This window comes from Astyanax mexicanus, chromosome 10 (genome assembly GCF_023375975.1).
Source record: "Astyanax mexicanus isolate ESR-SI-001 chromosome 10, AstMex3_surface, whole genome shotgun sequence".
Classification (NCBI taxonomy): domain Eukaryota; kingdom Metazoa; phylum Chordata; class Actinopteri; order Characiformes; family Acestrorhamphidae; genus Astyanax; species Astyanax mexicanus.
Window position 1 is genome coordinate 28,197,155 of NC_064417.1, and position 16,048 is coordinate 28,213,202.

At 41.0% G+C, this 16,048-nt stretch overlaps 1 protein-coding gene across 1 annotated transcript in view; it reads left to right on the forward strand.

Moving 5' to 3' along the window:
- The first annotated feature begins 3,591 nt into the window (after positions 1 to 3,591).
- col23a1a (collagen type XXIII alpha 1 chain a) overlaps positions 3,592 to 16,048 on the forward strand; it is a 225,211-nt gene continuing 212,754 nt past the window's right edge. Inside the window, exons 1-2 of the mRNA XM_049483808.1 lie at positions 3,592 to 4,117; positions 8,022 to 8,091. Coding sequence (XP_049339765.1) covers positions 3,788 to 4,117; positions 8,022 to 8,091 — 400 coding nt within the window. The 5' untranslated portion in view covers positions 3,592 to 3,787. The remainder of the gene's footprint in view (positions 4,118 to 8,021; positions 8,092 to 16,048) is intronic.

The following is a 16,048-nucleotide window of genomic DNA, read 5'->3' on the forward strand; positions in this document are numbered from 1 at the left end:
GCAGAGCTTTCAGACCTCAAATAATGCAAAGAAAACAAGTTCATATTCATAAAGTTTTAAGAGTTCAGAAATCAATATTTGGTGGAATAATCCTGGTTTTTAATCACAATTTTCCTGCATCTTGGCATGTTCTCCTCCACCAGTCTTACACACTGCTTTTGGATAACTTTATGCTTTACACTTCTGGTGCAAAAATTCAAGCAGTTCAGCTTGGTTTGATGGCTTGTGATCATACATTTTCCTCCTGATTATATTCCAGAGGTTTTCAGTTTGGTAAAATCAAAGAAACTCATAATTTTTATGTGGTCTCTTATATGTTTCCACGGCTCATCTGCATTGTGTTTGGGTATGTCTTGGATGGAGCTTCAATTCCACTTTACCATAAGTCGATTCCATTATCCTATGACAGCACTGATAGTTTGACTGTGGAATATTTAATAGAGAGGACATTTCACAACCTGCATCCTATCACTGTACCACACTGGAGTTTCTTTCACTAATGTTTGTAGAAGCAATCTGCATGTCTAGGTGATTGGTTTCATACATCTGTGATCATAAAGAGTTCTATGATTTGAATGGGTGAGCGGATACTTATGGGAGTTTAGTGTATATTCCTTTGATTTTCAAAGCAATAAATACAATAAAAGAAATTCCACAAAGCAGGATTTCTAATCCAAAGCTTAAGGATACTTCGCATATAGAGACACTTGTGACTGACTTGGCTTTGGGGAACTTTGTGGATTAAGAAACTACATGACTACACCTGTAATTGGTCAGAACTGCAGGCAAAGCTCCTCAGCCAATGAAGGCATGTTTTGCAGGTATGCGGAAGCCTTAGCAGAGCATGCAAACCAGGCTCTCTCCTCCATCATCAGTGTCTGACAACATTGCTTCTGGTTGAATGGCAAAAAGGCCACACAGACCAAATCAAAGAGTCAATAATCTTGTGGAAAGCCTTCCCAGAAGAGAGGAAGCTGATGTATCTGCCAAAGGATACCAACTCCATATCAATACAATATTAGTATAATAATTTTTATTTAATTACATACAGTATGCTTACACTATTAACCCAAGTTGTTAATATTGTTGGTGTCCCGAAAATGAAGAGCGATCAACATGCAAAGCGGAAAAAGACAGTATGAAAATAAACTGGAGAAACAACAGTTGGGTAAACTTATTATCATTCTTTGTGTTGGATTGTATAAGTAATAGTCTAGGATCTAGAGCTACAGGAGATTATTTAGAGGTTCTTTACGGCTCTCCACAAAGTTTCACGGTGCTGCAGTAAACGTACAGTACATAAAACAAACTCTGAAATGTGATAGGATCTCAAGGCGGTGATGTGTTTTGGTGTTATTTTGTCCCATTCTTCCTGCAAACACACCTTAAGATATGCAACAGCATTCCTTGGGTCTTCATTGTCACATTTTCCTTTAAAACACTATCCACACATTATCTATTATTCTACACATTCTTTACAGGTGTATTCATACCATTTTTTTTTCGAAGCCATGCATTTAATGCCTGTGCTTTTGCATTGTCTTTTTGAATAATGCATGGACAAGCATGTGGAAGATCGTCTTTATGGCAGCATCATATGCACTTATCACACTTTTCTGCATTAATGCTGCATCACGAGAAGTGTACCGACACAGCCCCATACCATGATAGACCCTGGCTTTTGGACTTTTTGAAGAAAATGATCTGTATGATTATTTATCGTTTTTTGTAACTTCTGTCTGAAGCACATAACATATATTTATTCAGAAAAAAGAAGATGGTATTATTGAATATAGTAACACTCGTCTTTGCTCCTTTAAAGACTCTTTTTTGTGGAAACTGCTGTTTAAAATTATATAATTATAACATATTTGTCACCTCAATAAAAGTCCTACATTGCTCCTGCCCCGACTTATTAGAATGTATTGGTGAATTGAATGGTCTAAAATGCAGGAATTTATTTATATTAACAAATTGAATGTAGTTGACCATAAAAAAACTATATGTTTTGTTTTATTTGCATTTTCCAAACTGTGTGATTTTCTTTTCTGATTTAGGGTAAATGCCTTTATAGGAAAATATACCGTTTTAGATGTAATAAAATTCAATAAAATATCCTCTATTAATCATAGTAAAATTGCTGCATCACAGGAACATAAACAATACAAACAAGAACCATTGCTTGTCTGTAGCTACTATATCACCAGAAATATTTATTCACCCATATACATTTTTAAATGAAGTTGATCCAATCATTTCCATGGCCACAACTGTATAAAACCAATCTCAGTGCATTCTATTGTTGGACACTGATAGGATGCAGCACCTGTGCAACAAGTCAAATTGTGAAATTTCCTCACTATTAAATATTCCACAGTCAACTGTCAGTGATATTTGAGCAAAGTAGAAGTGATTAGGAATGACCAAAACTCAACAACAAAGCAGTAGGCCACATAAAATGTCAGCAGATTCTTAGGCACATAGTGTGCCGAAGATGCCAACTTTCTGCAGAGCCAATCACTACAGACCTCCAAACATCATGAGGCCTTCAGAAGAGCGTAGAGAAACAAGCAAGGGGTTTCCAGGGTCAAGCAGCTCCATCCTAGCTATACATCACCATGCAATGCAAAGTATTGAATGCAGTGGTGTAAAGCACATCACCGTTGGACTCTAGAGCAGTGGAGATGTGTTTTATGGAGTAATTAATCACACTTCTCCGCCTGGTAATCTGATGGATGTCTGAGTTTGGTGGTTACCAGGAGAACAGTACTAATCTGACTGCATTGTGCCATGTGTGAAGTTTGGTGGAGGGGGGATTTTGGTGTTGGGTTGCTTCTGCATATTCTGGATAGTAATACTCACAACTTTTGGGAGTTCCAACATGAGTGAACACAAGGGCATAAAGCAGGGTCAATAAAGACATGAATGACGGACTATGATGTGGAAGAACTTGACTGGCCTGCACAGAACATAATGGTGCTCTGTTGGGATGAATTAATAGCTGCAGAGGGTGAGGCAAATGCGCAAATTAAACCATATTCAAATTATATTAAATATATATTAAAAGAATCTCAATTTTTGTTGATTTTTAATTTACTACATTATTTAAACAGACTATTCTTTTCACTGTGCCAAAATGCCTTGATGAACAAACCATTAGAAACACTTTGAAATTACCTGAAATAAACTCTTTTTAAATTGACCTTTTTAAATTTTCTCTCTCCTGTTTTGGAGATATTTGTTTTTCACTGGACAGTGACAATATGAATTAAGAATGGAATGTCACCCAAGTTCATATGTGTACAAAGGCAGAAAAGCCAACACTTGCATTATAACTGCCAATTTAATGCCTGTACTAAAACAAACTTTCTAAAATAATTCATTAATATTTTAAGGAAAAAATCCGAATTTGGACCTTTTAATTGCCCTAAGTTTTAATTGTCCTGAGTTTTAATTGTCCTGTTGGCTGTCCCTGTGACACTAAATATGACAAATATTACAGTATAAATCAGATATGATATGTTTGGCTTTCGAAGCAAACCACGGGAGCATACGCACGCGCGCGCGCGCGCGCCCACACACACACACACACACACACACACACGTGCAGCATATCTGCGTTGGAACCATCAGCTTAAGCTCGAGCTCTTTCGCTCGGCTGATAGTAAAGACACACTCACTTTCTCCAATACACACACTTTCTCCGACACACACTTTCTCTAACACACACACAAACCCACACACACTGGTGTGACTGGTGAGCGCGCGCAGGTCTCGGCACTTCACCATGGATCCCGTCTCGTGCGCTACCGCCGCGGCCACTGAGAGCTCCGACAAGCCGCGCGCGCTGAAGGCTCCGCGCCTCGCGCTGCTCGTCCCCGCCGCCTGTCTCGCGCTGGCCGCGGGCGCTGTGGCGCTCAGCCTCCTGCAGAGCTTCAAAGCGCGCGAGATGGAGAGCAGGCTGCTCGCGCTGGAGACGGAGAGCGCAGCGTGGGCACGCACACGGGAGAGCACCGCGCGAGACCCCCGAGTACCCGCTCACGAGGACCGGGGGGTCCCGGGACAGGAGGCGCTGACAGAGGAGCTGCGCGAGTTGGTGGAAACAATTGTGCAAGAAGTGAGTTACTGTCAGTGTGTTTAGCACGAGCCCATAATGTTACCAGAACAGGCTTTATATTAGATGTTGGAACATTGCTGTGAGAAGGAGTTGATAGCATGCAGCCCATAAGAGTATCAGAATGAGCAAGCGTATTCGGAGACCTTTTGAACTCAGGGGTATTAAAATAGTTTATTCTGCTTTGGTTGGAGTAACTGTTTCTACTGTTCAGATAAGCCTTTCTATTAGATATAGGAGCATTGCTGTGAGATGGAGATGATTGCATGCAACCAACTAAACCATCAGTGTGGTCTGGTTCTAATGTTGGATTATCAGATTGATCTGCCCATCTCGATTTATCACTTTTTTGGTAACACATGTGCTATATCATTGCTGTCCAATGAAATACAAGTATCTCCATTTTTGTAAATATTTAGATAATTTCAACAAACCAACTGCCCCTTACACTGTGTCAAAATTTATTGATGAATTGAACAATAAAATGTCTCCAAAATTACCTGAAATAAACAGTTTTTACATACAAGGTTATCTCTCTCCTGTAAAGTTGCTGTTTTGAAGATACTTGTTTTTCATTGGACAGTGATGATATACACTATAAGACCGAATGTATTGGGCCACCTGCTCTTTGATGGTTTCTTGTATAATAAGGGTATTAAAAGAATTAATCCTACTTGTGATGGAGTAACTGTCTCTACTGTCCAGAAAAGGCTTTATTTATATTCGATTTTGGAACTTTGCTGTAAGGATCGGATTGCATAGCAGTAAAATCTTTAGTAAAGGCAAGATGCTGGATGAAAACCAACTAATCTTAAGTATCCTCAGTACTGGATGAAGCTCCATCATTCCAAAAAAAATAGAAGCTCTACTCACTCGCCCAGTGCTGGGGGGCTTTATACCCCTCTATACACAGCTGGAATTAGACATGGTTCCAATACTTTCTTGTCTATCTGCTCTAGAAAATACTGTTCTATTGGAGATATTTATCTAGGACTAGGCATGCCTGGGAATAGGCACAGTGACCTTAGGCTTATGGGCTCATGGCTGCTTATTGTATGAGTATTGTGTTGAGTGTTTGTGAGAAGAAGTGTGATTCATAACTGATCAAACTGATCATCCAACATCAGCTGAGTGCAAGCAATTTATTTGTCTGAAACAAGAAATTAGCATTTTTTTTGTAAAAAGACCAAATAAGTTGTACCAAACTAGATTGTGTTTTTTTGGTTTGTCTGCTGGGATGTTAAAAATGTTCAGTATTGAATAGTTTCTTTTTTAATTGCATTTATTGTATAGGCTGTTTAATTGATGCAAGACTGAGCACATGTTGGCTGCTTTCCTTACCTTTGCAACTAATTCCAAACAGCTCAGTTTGGTTTTTACATCATTTCGTCGTAGTTTTAATGTCTTTATTATAAATCTACTATACATTTAATGAAAAGCAATGTCCAACTTTTTTGAGTAGCAGAGCTGTTGGAACATTGCAATTTCTCTAAATTCTTTTGAAGATTTTTTTTTTTTACATATTGTGTCACCACAGTCATTCTGGCCATTTGGAGTTCAAACTGAATTTAATGTGAATGAATAGAAAAGCTTTGGATGCCTTTACACTATCAGACTAAAGCGACTTAAATCTAAATACATTTTTGGCCTAATATGAACAGATCTGATTATGTCGTCAGATATCTGTAAAAGAAAATCATTTTGAATCATATTTTAGTCACTATGAGTATGTTCACATTAATTTTGTTCCTTATTAATGAATTCAGATTTTTAGCTCAGTTGGATTTGGCTGTCTTGACAGTTCCTGACAAGAAGCATCATTTACATTTGATTATTTACATTTATGCCACATGCTCACAAATTGGACATAACCAATCAAGGACCACATCTAAAAGTGACTCCAATCTGATTTGATACAACTTAGAGAATAAAACATTCACTTGGTAAAATGACATAAATGCATCAAAAAGTCTGGAAATAAGTTATTAAATCCCTTGTCTTATTCTTATTACAGCTCCTAATGTGATATTTTAGATATACTTTACTACTGTAATTTGTTTTAGCCACTGTAACAGTATAAAAGCCACTGCCTGTAGTTCATGTCAATAGCTGCTATTAAAATACTTTTTATTCAGGTTTTGCTGCACAACATCAAATTTAACAGGATTTTTACCATCTTTGTAGTGAAATGTGCATTTAAGTCAGTGCTCCTTAAGCAATGGTGATATCCTCAATATGCTTAATAACGTATATTGTCAATACGATAAAAATAAATAAAAACATATATCACAATGTGATAAAATATCAATATTTTGCATAGCTCTACATTCATACAATTTTTCCATCACTGTGTTCATTAAAATATCTCCTGGTGGAGTCTTATATTATAAGACTTATATTGTGATAATAACATAAACAGCTGGTTGTATCCCAGAATGCAGTTTTTAGTCATGTTTTTTAGCCAGTCAATCAGCAACTGATTTCTAGATCAGCATCAACCGTTCTGATTCTGAGTTCTGATTCCGTTCAGCTGTTAACCTATGTATAGATACCTGTCTGTATGTTCAGCATGTTGCAAAGTATTGTTCCTGTTGATTCAGCTGCATACAGTTTCAGTTTATTTTCCTGTATTTAGCTTTTGTCTTTTTGATTTTTGTATTGTCTATCTTGACCTTGGTGTTTTGCTTGTTTTCACTCTTATTTTTTATCTACCGTTTATTCCTTTTGGACTCTGGTGTTTTGGTTAGGCTTGTCCCTGTTTTTTTTACCAGTAGCCTGTATTCTAAACATGTTTTTTTGGCTAAGCCCTGTTTATTAAATTCTCTCCTAATTTTATCTGCAAGCGTTTTACTCCAGACTGTGGCGTCACACTGGTTTGGTAAATTGGAGCTTGTATTGTGCTTTGTTGGTATGTCTTCTACAATTCTAAAATATTAAGTAGAAAAAAAGTTGCAAATTTAATGAAAACATGCAGAAATTAGTTTACCAAATGTTTTATTCTGTCTAGTTAGGTTTTTTGGACAAAATAATTTAACTTTGGTCCATACCTTGGGCCCTTTGATTGGTTTCACACCCATACAAAGTCATACATTTTTATTTCAGATCAAGTTGAATACTTCTGAAGTTGAGAGTAGTAGATGCATCAAGTTGAACAGGTTAGGAGCAGAGCTAAAATAACTGTAGGAGAACTGCAGGAATTTATTATAGATTTTTATTTTTATATCTTAGAGTACAGAATTGCAGTAATACGGTTGTGTCTTGTATTAATCCAGTACTTCTGGGTATGGGTATCTCCAGGAACAGCACCATGGCCCCTGAACATTGCTTACCAAGCAAAAGCTAAAGCTAAGGACTCTTAAGTGTGCTCCTATACGTCAGGACTCCCGCAGAGTTTGTCAGTTTGTTGATTTCACTGCCCAAACACACTTGATTGAGCTCAACATTTAATGAGCAGGTTAGTTTTACTGACCTCAGTGACCGAGGTTACCAGCAGGACTGTGGGAACATTAGCAGATCAGATCTTACTCATGTTAATTGATTGAGTCCAACATTTTTTAGACACTCCATTATGCAACATTTATTCCTAAAGCAACCCAGGCAACATTACTGGGACCCAGGTGTGCTTTCCCAATTGGCCATTTGGTTATTTCCCACCTTCATTTCGTAGCGGTAAAACCCTAGGCTACCTAAACAGACCCTATATGAACTTATAATCTGTGAAGTGTGTAAATCGGATGGTAAATCTCCAAAATAAACTAATTGAGAATCCCAAGACAAACCCAAGATAATGTGATTTATATCAGTTTATTATATTCATACAGTGTATGCTTTTAGACTGGGATTAAGGCATGATGTCCTTGCTGATTCTCTGTGTAATGCGGTTGTTTCCATGTCTCCCAAATTTCAGAGGCTGAGTGAAGTGATGCCGAAAGTGCGGATTGCGAGAGACATGACCCAGGACTGCAACTGCCCCCCAGGTACGTGAGTCACTGTACTACTGAAGTGACTTAAATTTATAGGCATTTTTTTGCCCTATTATGACAGCAATCTGATTTCGTTAGGGCTGTGTGGACATAAATTTGATATTTTCAAATCATATTTGAATCACTTTAGCTACTTTCACATTTCAAGCATCAATAAATTATTCAAATTGTTTACTCAAATCAGATTTGGCTTGTAATGTGAACCTAGCCCTAGAGGACTGTCTACTTGTGTTTGGATTTGTTTTTAAACAGTAGCTTTGGCTTCAGTTTGGTCTCCAATCTACAGGAGTGCCGTGTTTAAGGCTACTGAAAATTGATGCTTTTGAAAAAGCTCCTCTGAGAACTGTTTACAGTGTTTCTGTGAGTGTGAGCAAAATTCAGGTTTTTATTCGTGGTTTAGGTATAAACTGGGTTCTTGCTGGGTTTGTGTGTGAGATGTTGAAGATGAGTTTTGAAGATCTGCTGTTGGAACTCAGTTTGTTCTTAGAAAATGCAGCTGCAGCTGAATTTAGGTCTGTGTTGGCTGTTATGCTGTCTTATCCCATTTTCTCCTCAATTTACAAGGCTAATTACCCAACCCATTCTTTAGTACTCCCCCTATCACTAGTAATGCTCCAACACCAGGAGGGTAAAGACTAGTACGTGCCATCTTTGATACTCGGAGGAAAGTGCAGTGACTCAGTTCTGATACATCAGCTCACCCTTGTCCTGAGCGACATCACCCTTATGGAATGATGTAGGGAGAGAGCGCCATCTACCCACCTAGAGAGAGCAAGGCCAATTGTGCTCTCTCAGGGCTTCGGCAGCTGATGGCAAGCTACATGAACAGGTTTCAAACCAGCAATCTCCCGATCATAGTGGATAACTAAGAGCCCTTCTGCTTTTTAACCTCAAACTGAGTGAGGTTAAGCTCTATAAATACAAAACAATATAAAAAAAATTGACACTATCTCTTGCAACACATCTACATGTCTAAATAGGTATGGACACCCCTTCTAATGAATGTATCCAGCAGCACTGCTTTGCACCCATTGGTAAACAGATGCAAATATAGGTCTAGTCCCGGTAGAAATTCTATATTGCCTATAAAATAAGACTTATAAAGCAGATAAACATGATTCTATTGGCACCATGGGTGATGCCAAGTGTGGGCTAAAGGGCTCCCAGTATTAAGCTGTGGAAAACTCTTTACTATTCATATATCATTCTCTATCCTTATCCTCAGGTGAATTCTGATTAAATCTGGTTTTCTAATATTACAAAGTATATATACAGTATCACATGCAAACGAATCCTATACAAATATTTAACCCAACTAACCACAACTAACTAATGAATTGTTAAATAAAATATAAAAAGAATGGCTAACTGAACATCCCCCCCCCCCCCCCCCCCACACTTGTTCCTATGAAATATTATGTAAATATTTTAGGGAAACTATAAATTGCGCAGATGTGTGTTCTGTGCCGGTAATGAAGCATGAGGTAGCCTGAAGGCTAACCCATACGCTCTCCTCAGAACACAAAGTACACTCCAGCTTTTTAATGTGGGAGTTTTTGGCTTTATGGTAAATGAGGGATCAGTGTAAAAGCCTGAGAGCATGATGAGTGGTGTTTAATGACGGTAATTGTGCAGCGTGATGGGACAGGCGCTACAATTACACATTTTGTGAGCTCTGTTTACCTGTAATGGTTTATCTAAGACTCGGCATACAGTGGAGCTGCCTGGTCAGTCAGCCTGTTTTACGCAGTAAGAAGAAGAGGAAGAAAAATGTATTAATTGTACAGTGGATTATTATGACCTTCCAGAAGATTTTTCACACATTGAAAAAGGGTGGCTAAAAGTACCTTTTTTGTTTTGTTCTTTTATGAACTTGGACACTCCCATACTTTTGGCCTGGTTGTCCTGACACACAATATATGTATAGAAGTATTGAGTCAGTATTGGTTCAGTCCAGCCTTGAGTGTAATAATTTACAGGATTGTTGCTTTTTTTTTACTCTTCATTTCTTTGTATCTCTCTCTCTCTCTTTCTCTCTCTCTCTCTCTCTCTCTCTCTCTCTCTCTCTCTCTCTCACACATACACACTATTAATTCCATAGATTTCATATCCATATGTTTGTATGTTTTCAGCTACTTTAGGTTGGATCCATTGCTGACACACAGGTGTGAAAATACATACAGTAGACATAGCTTGCTTAGTCCCTGTGAGAAGTACTGCTTATTACTTCTTATTAGAGCTGTATGACTGTATTTAAACTCTTTTCTCTTGAAGGGTGTGTGTGTGTGTTCTGTGAAAGGTTAAAGCACTAGAGAGCTTTAAACTTTCTGTTTATAGGGGGTGGTCGTGTTTGAGTGTGTGTGTGTGTGTGTGTGTGTGTGTGTGTGTGAGAGAGAGAGGGGCCTGCGTGAGTGTGTTCCTGTTTGTTTGTGTGGGAAGCGCCTCAGAAAGGCCGACAGAGGCTCCGGACTGTAAGCCGAGCCTCTTTCGTTTGACTGCCACCTGAAACCAGAATCACATAGCCGACAAGATCAGAGACTGAGAGAGATAGAGAGAGAGAGAGAGAGAGAGACAGAGAGAGGGAGAGAGAGAGAGAGAGTGTGAGAGAGAGGGAATGAGAGTTAGGGAGTGTGTTTGTTTTAGAAGGGGGTTGTTGTTTTTATGTTGCATTTAACATGGTGACTTTATGCTTCAGAGTGTAGGATGTCCCATTTTGCTGCTCCTCCAGAACTGTCTAGTGTGTTTGGACTCCCACAGGTTTGCTGGACGTTATTGGAGTAGCAAGGATATTTCAGTCAGTAAAGACTGGTTCTGCTTGTTTTGCTGCCACTTCTTATCATGGTAGCTAATGCCATTTCATGTTTTTTATAGACCTACACATGGATGGTAACACATCAAAAAGGTTTTCTTCTGCAGATTTTTTTTTGTAATTGTGAAGATTTTAAAATGTGTGAATGTGTAAATTGCTACAGAGTGATATTATGTTATTTTAAAACTGTGAAAGATCCAAATTAAAAAAGTTGTTCTGCTTAAAATATTAAAGAAAGGTATCTGTATCTGTATTCTACAGATGTGTGGACCATGGAAGTCCAAATAATTGCATGCCACTGGACTGTAGGCTTTCCTTTCCTTCTCCTGTAAAGTTGATATACAGAAATCCTAGTGACGGTTGTGTGTCCAGATATTTCTGCTTGGGTGAATGAATCCATCCGCAGATGGTTGTAATCCAGCCGTCAAGGATATTGACGAATTGTCAAGCCCTGATTGGCTACCGCAGGGAATCGTGGCCGACCGCTGTGTAATTTGCGCTTGTGAAGCTGTTGAGCAGTGTCCAGCGAGGCAGGTGGTCTCAGTCATGTTGCCACGTCTTCGCTTGTTCCTCCTCTGTCCTGTTTTGCATGGGAGAGTGGGAATGTCTTAATGAGCTGTCGACAGAAATGGCTTTTTTTATGTACCAGATCATTACGTCCGTCATTTCTCAGCCTGCCTGTGCATTGTTTTTTGTGATGTTACCGTAAGTGAGGATCGGCGTAATCTGTAGTCTTCATTGACAGAGTTGCTGCATCATCATTCACTTTGTTGCTCCTCCTCACACCTCTTTCTGTCTTTCATCAAGTGGTTCTTGTGTTTTTGCAAAGTTTGGCCCTCCAGAACTGCCGACAAATGCCACCCACATCCATCACTCTAAAGACGTGCCATCTTTCAGCAGCCTTTTCATTGCTTCAAGTGCCGAGAACACTCAGGAAACGACCTGAACGAGGCACCGCGTGATTCTTCTAATGGCTAAAGGAATGTAGAGACTCACAGCTGAATTCTTTTTATCTTTAAAGGGCCCATAACCCGTGTTTTTTAAGTATAGAAATGTCAAAACTCTTTAGACATTCTCTTTTAAATGCATCATAAACCTATACATATATATACATATATTCTAACTACTCTACAACTATACAGTACTTGGTATGTGCTGTAACTGGAAACAGTTTTAATAGAGCAATTGGTGCGTAGACTAGATGTGTAGAAAATGATGAATTCTGATATTATGGCTGTAATGTCATATTAATACATTTACATAAACATATACAAATATAAATACATATACTACCAATTCAGCCTACAGTCCAGATAGACTAACAATTAGAAAGTCTGTATTAAATTTAAAAGTTAGTTGAGGGGAAATGTATGTGAAAAATGATGTGGTCTGACATCATGGTTGTGATGTCACAACAATACATTGCACTATATTACCCATACAGCCTGCATTTAAAGTGCACTTATGTCCATCGATATGCAGTTTGTAACTGCAGACAGTTATTTGAGTGTGAGACATGTGGGGAATTATGACATCTGACATCTTGCCAGTGGTGCATTCAGAAACTTGGAGATGTGCCCTTTTAAATCTTCTGCCAGAGCAGTTACTGACCATGCACATGGTCCAAGCTGGTTGGTGCACAAAAGGAGCTTCATGCTGTCTTTAGTGTTCTATTGTTGTTTATTATTCTATTAAGAATATACACTAACGAGCCACAACAAAAACATTGGTAGGTAAAGTGAATTACAAGACTGTGGAATGTGGATACTACATATTTGGCTACATTTACACAACAGGTTAATTTGATATTTTCTGTCATATGTGACACAAGTCATTCGAATCTGACATTTTTAATTCAAATTTGGGCCATTTTAATATGTCATATTGCAATGCAAATTATATGTCAAGGAAAAAGAATTTTAAAAAGGCTGTGAGGAGAAGGGGAAACGGAGAACAGTGATGACTAAGGGTTTCATTGATGGGATAATGAAGTAAAAGCTCATAAACATTTGGATTGAGGACTTGTGTCAGTAACTACCAAAAGAGCTCCAAGAAAGGACAAATGGTGAACCACTGACAGGATCATGGGCGCCCAAGGCCTGGAACTTGGAAGTTATTGGACTTTTAAAGAATTTGCTGTTAGCATGTTGGTGCCACATACCAAAGAAGGTCTTGTGGAGTCAATGCATCAATGGGTTGAAGCTGATTTGGTGGCATTAGGAGGGCTTACACAAAATTGTCTAAATGGTAAAGAGCAGTTTGAACACCAGAAATGCTTCTAAACCCCTAAACATTGTAAATGTCCTGGCCATCAGAAAGCAGATGAATTATTATGACCTTCCAGAAGATTTTTCACACATTGAAAAAGATAGGCTAAAAGTACCTTTTTTATTTTGTTCTTTTATGAACTTGGACACCCCCATACTTTTGGCCTGGTTGTCCTGACATACACTATATGTATAGAAGTATCACTCCTTTTCATTATTAAAATCAGGTGATTGGTTTAGTCCCATTGCCAAAGGTATAGAAAGTCCAGCCTTGAGTGCAGCCTTTCCCATTAAAAACATCAGTGAAAGAATCAGTGGAGCTAGAGTTCACAGAGCTCCAGCATCATATTGTATTTCTGCTACAAAGTGCCCAAACATGTAAAGTTACAGAGCGGTATATTCAAGTGCTGAGGAGCATAGTGCAGAATCATTTTCAATGCTCTCCGCCAGCCCGCGGTGTTTCCTGACGCCGGAGCCCAGCGGAAGTGCCATCGCAAGCGGTGCGAGCGTAAGCGGAAGCGCGGAAAGAGAGCCGGGATCCGCGCGAGGCTAAAGGCTAGTCCTAGCCGGCCGGCTATACCATCGCTCTTTCTTGCAAACGTCTGTTCCCTTGACAATAAACTGGACTACATCCGACTCCAGCGAACTACCCAGCGTGAGTTCAGAGACTGCTGTGTTTGGGTTTTTGTGGATCGTGGCGTAACGACAACATTCCAGACAGCGCCATTCAGCTAGCCGGGCTAACCGCGTTCAGAGCCGATAGAAGCGCGGCTCTATCCGGGAAGACCCGCGGTGGAGGCGTGTGTGTTTACATCAACACGGAATGGTGTAACAACGCTGTGACTGTCGCCAAACACTGCTCTCCGCTGGTGGAGTTCCTGATAGTCAAGTGCAGACCTTTTTATTTAGTATGGGAGTTCTCCGCCGTGCTAATAGCTGCTGTCTACATTCCACCCAGCGCTAGCATTGGTGCTAATGCTAAAGAGGCTCTGTGTGAACTCTATCGGACTATCAGTGATCTGCAGAACAAACACCCAGACGGACTGTTTATTATCGCCGGAGATTTCAACCACGCAAATCTCAAGTCAGTGCTCCCTAAATTCCACCAACATGTGAACTTTGCAACGAGAGGAGCGAGCGCGTTGGATCATGTTTACACAAACATCCCCAGCACGTACCGGGCGGAGCCCCGCCCCCACCTCGCTTTCTCGGATCACATGTGTGTTTGGCTGACACCAACATACACACCACTCATCAGATGCTCCAGACCAGTTCAGAAGCAGGTGAAAACCTGGCCGGCAGGCTCCATCTCTGCCCTTCAGGACTGTTTTGAGTGCACTGCATGGGACATGTTTAGGGAGGCTGCTACTGAAGGCGATTCTGTTGATTTGGAGGAGTATGCAGCATCAGTCACTGGCTACATCAGCAAGTGTATTGATGATGTCACTGTCTCCAAGACCATCACCACACGCCCAAACCAGAAGCCTTGGATGACTGCTGAGGTACGTGCGCTGCTGAGGACCCGCGACTCCGCCTTCAGAGTGGGTGACAAGGTGGCCCTGAGGAAAGCGAGAGCCGACCTGTCAAGAGCTATCAGAGTGGCAAAGCGCGCACACGCCCAGAGAATCCACAGCCACTTCAAGGACACGGGTGACGCGCGGCGCATGTGGCAGGGCATCCAGGCAATCACCAACTACAGGACAATGCCACCGTCCTGTGAACGTGATGCCTCCCTCCCTGATGCCCTAAACAACTTTTATGCACGGTTTGAGGCACAAAACAACACGATGGCGAGAAAGACCATGCCCAAGCCGGACGAGCAGGTGTTGTGCCTGACTGCAGTGGATGTGAGGAACACTCTGCGCAGAGTCAACCCACGAAAAGCTGCAGGACCAGACAACATCCCCGGCAGAGTGCTCAGGGAGTGCGCAGACCAGCTGACAGATGTTCTCACGGACATCTTCAACATCTCCCTGTGCAGCGCCACTGTCCCAACGTGCCTCAAGTCCACCACCATCGTCCCCGTGCTGAAGAAGTCCACAGTGTCCTGCCTCAATGACTACCGTCCCGTTGCACTTACACCCATCATCATGAAGTGCTTCGAGAGGCTAGTCATGAGGAACATCAAGACACAACTGCCCTCTTCACTGGACCCCCTGCAGTTTGCGTATCGTCCCAATCGCTCCATGGACGATGCCATCACCACCACCCTTCATCTCTCCCTCACCCACCTGGAGAAGAAGGACACTTACGTCAGAATGCTGTTTATAGACTTCAGTTCAGCATTCAACACCATCATCCCACAGAACCTCACCAGGAAGCTAAGCTCGCTTGGCCTCAACACCCCCCTCTGCAACTGGATCCTGGACTTTCTGACGGGGAGACCCCAGTCAGTCCGGTTCGGGGGCAGCACCTCCAGCACCATCACACTGAACACGGGGGCCCTCCAGGGCAGTGTCCTGAGTCCTCTGCTGTTCACCCTGCTGACTCATGACTGTGCTGCAAAACACAGTTCTAACAGCTTTATCAAGTTTGCCGATGATACAACCGTGCTGGGTCTCATCATCAAAGGCGACGAGTCAGCATACAGAGAGGAGGTGCAGCGGCTGACAGACTGGTGTACAGTCAACAACCTTCACCTGAATGTGGACAAGACAAAGGAAATGGTTGTTGACTTCAGGAGAGCACAACACACCCACTCTCCACTCAACATCGACGGGTCCTCTGTGGAGATTGTTAAGAGCACCAAGTTCCTTGGTGTCCACTTAGCAGATAACCTCACCTGGACCCTGAACACCAGCTCTACAGCCAAGAAGGCCCAGCAGCGTCTCTACTTCCTCCGGAAGCTGAGAAAGGCCCGTCTCCCTCCACCCAT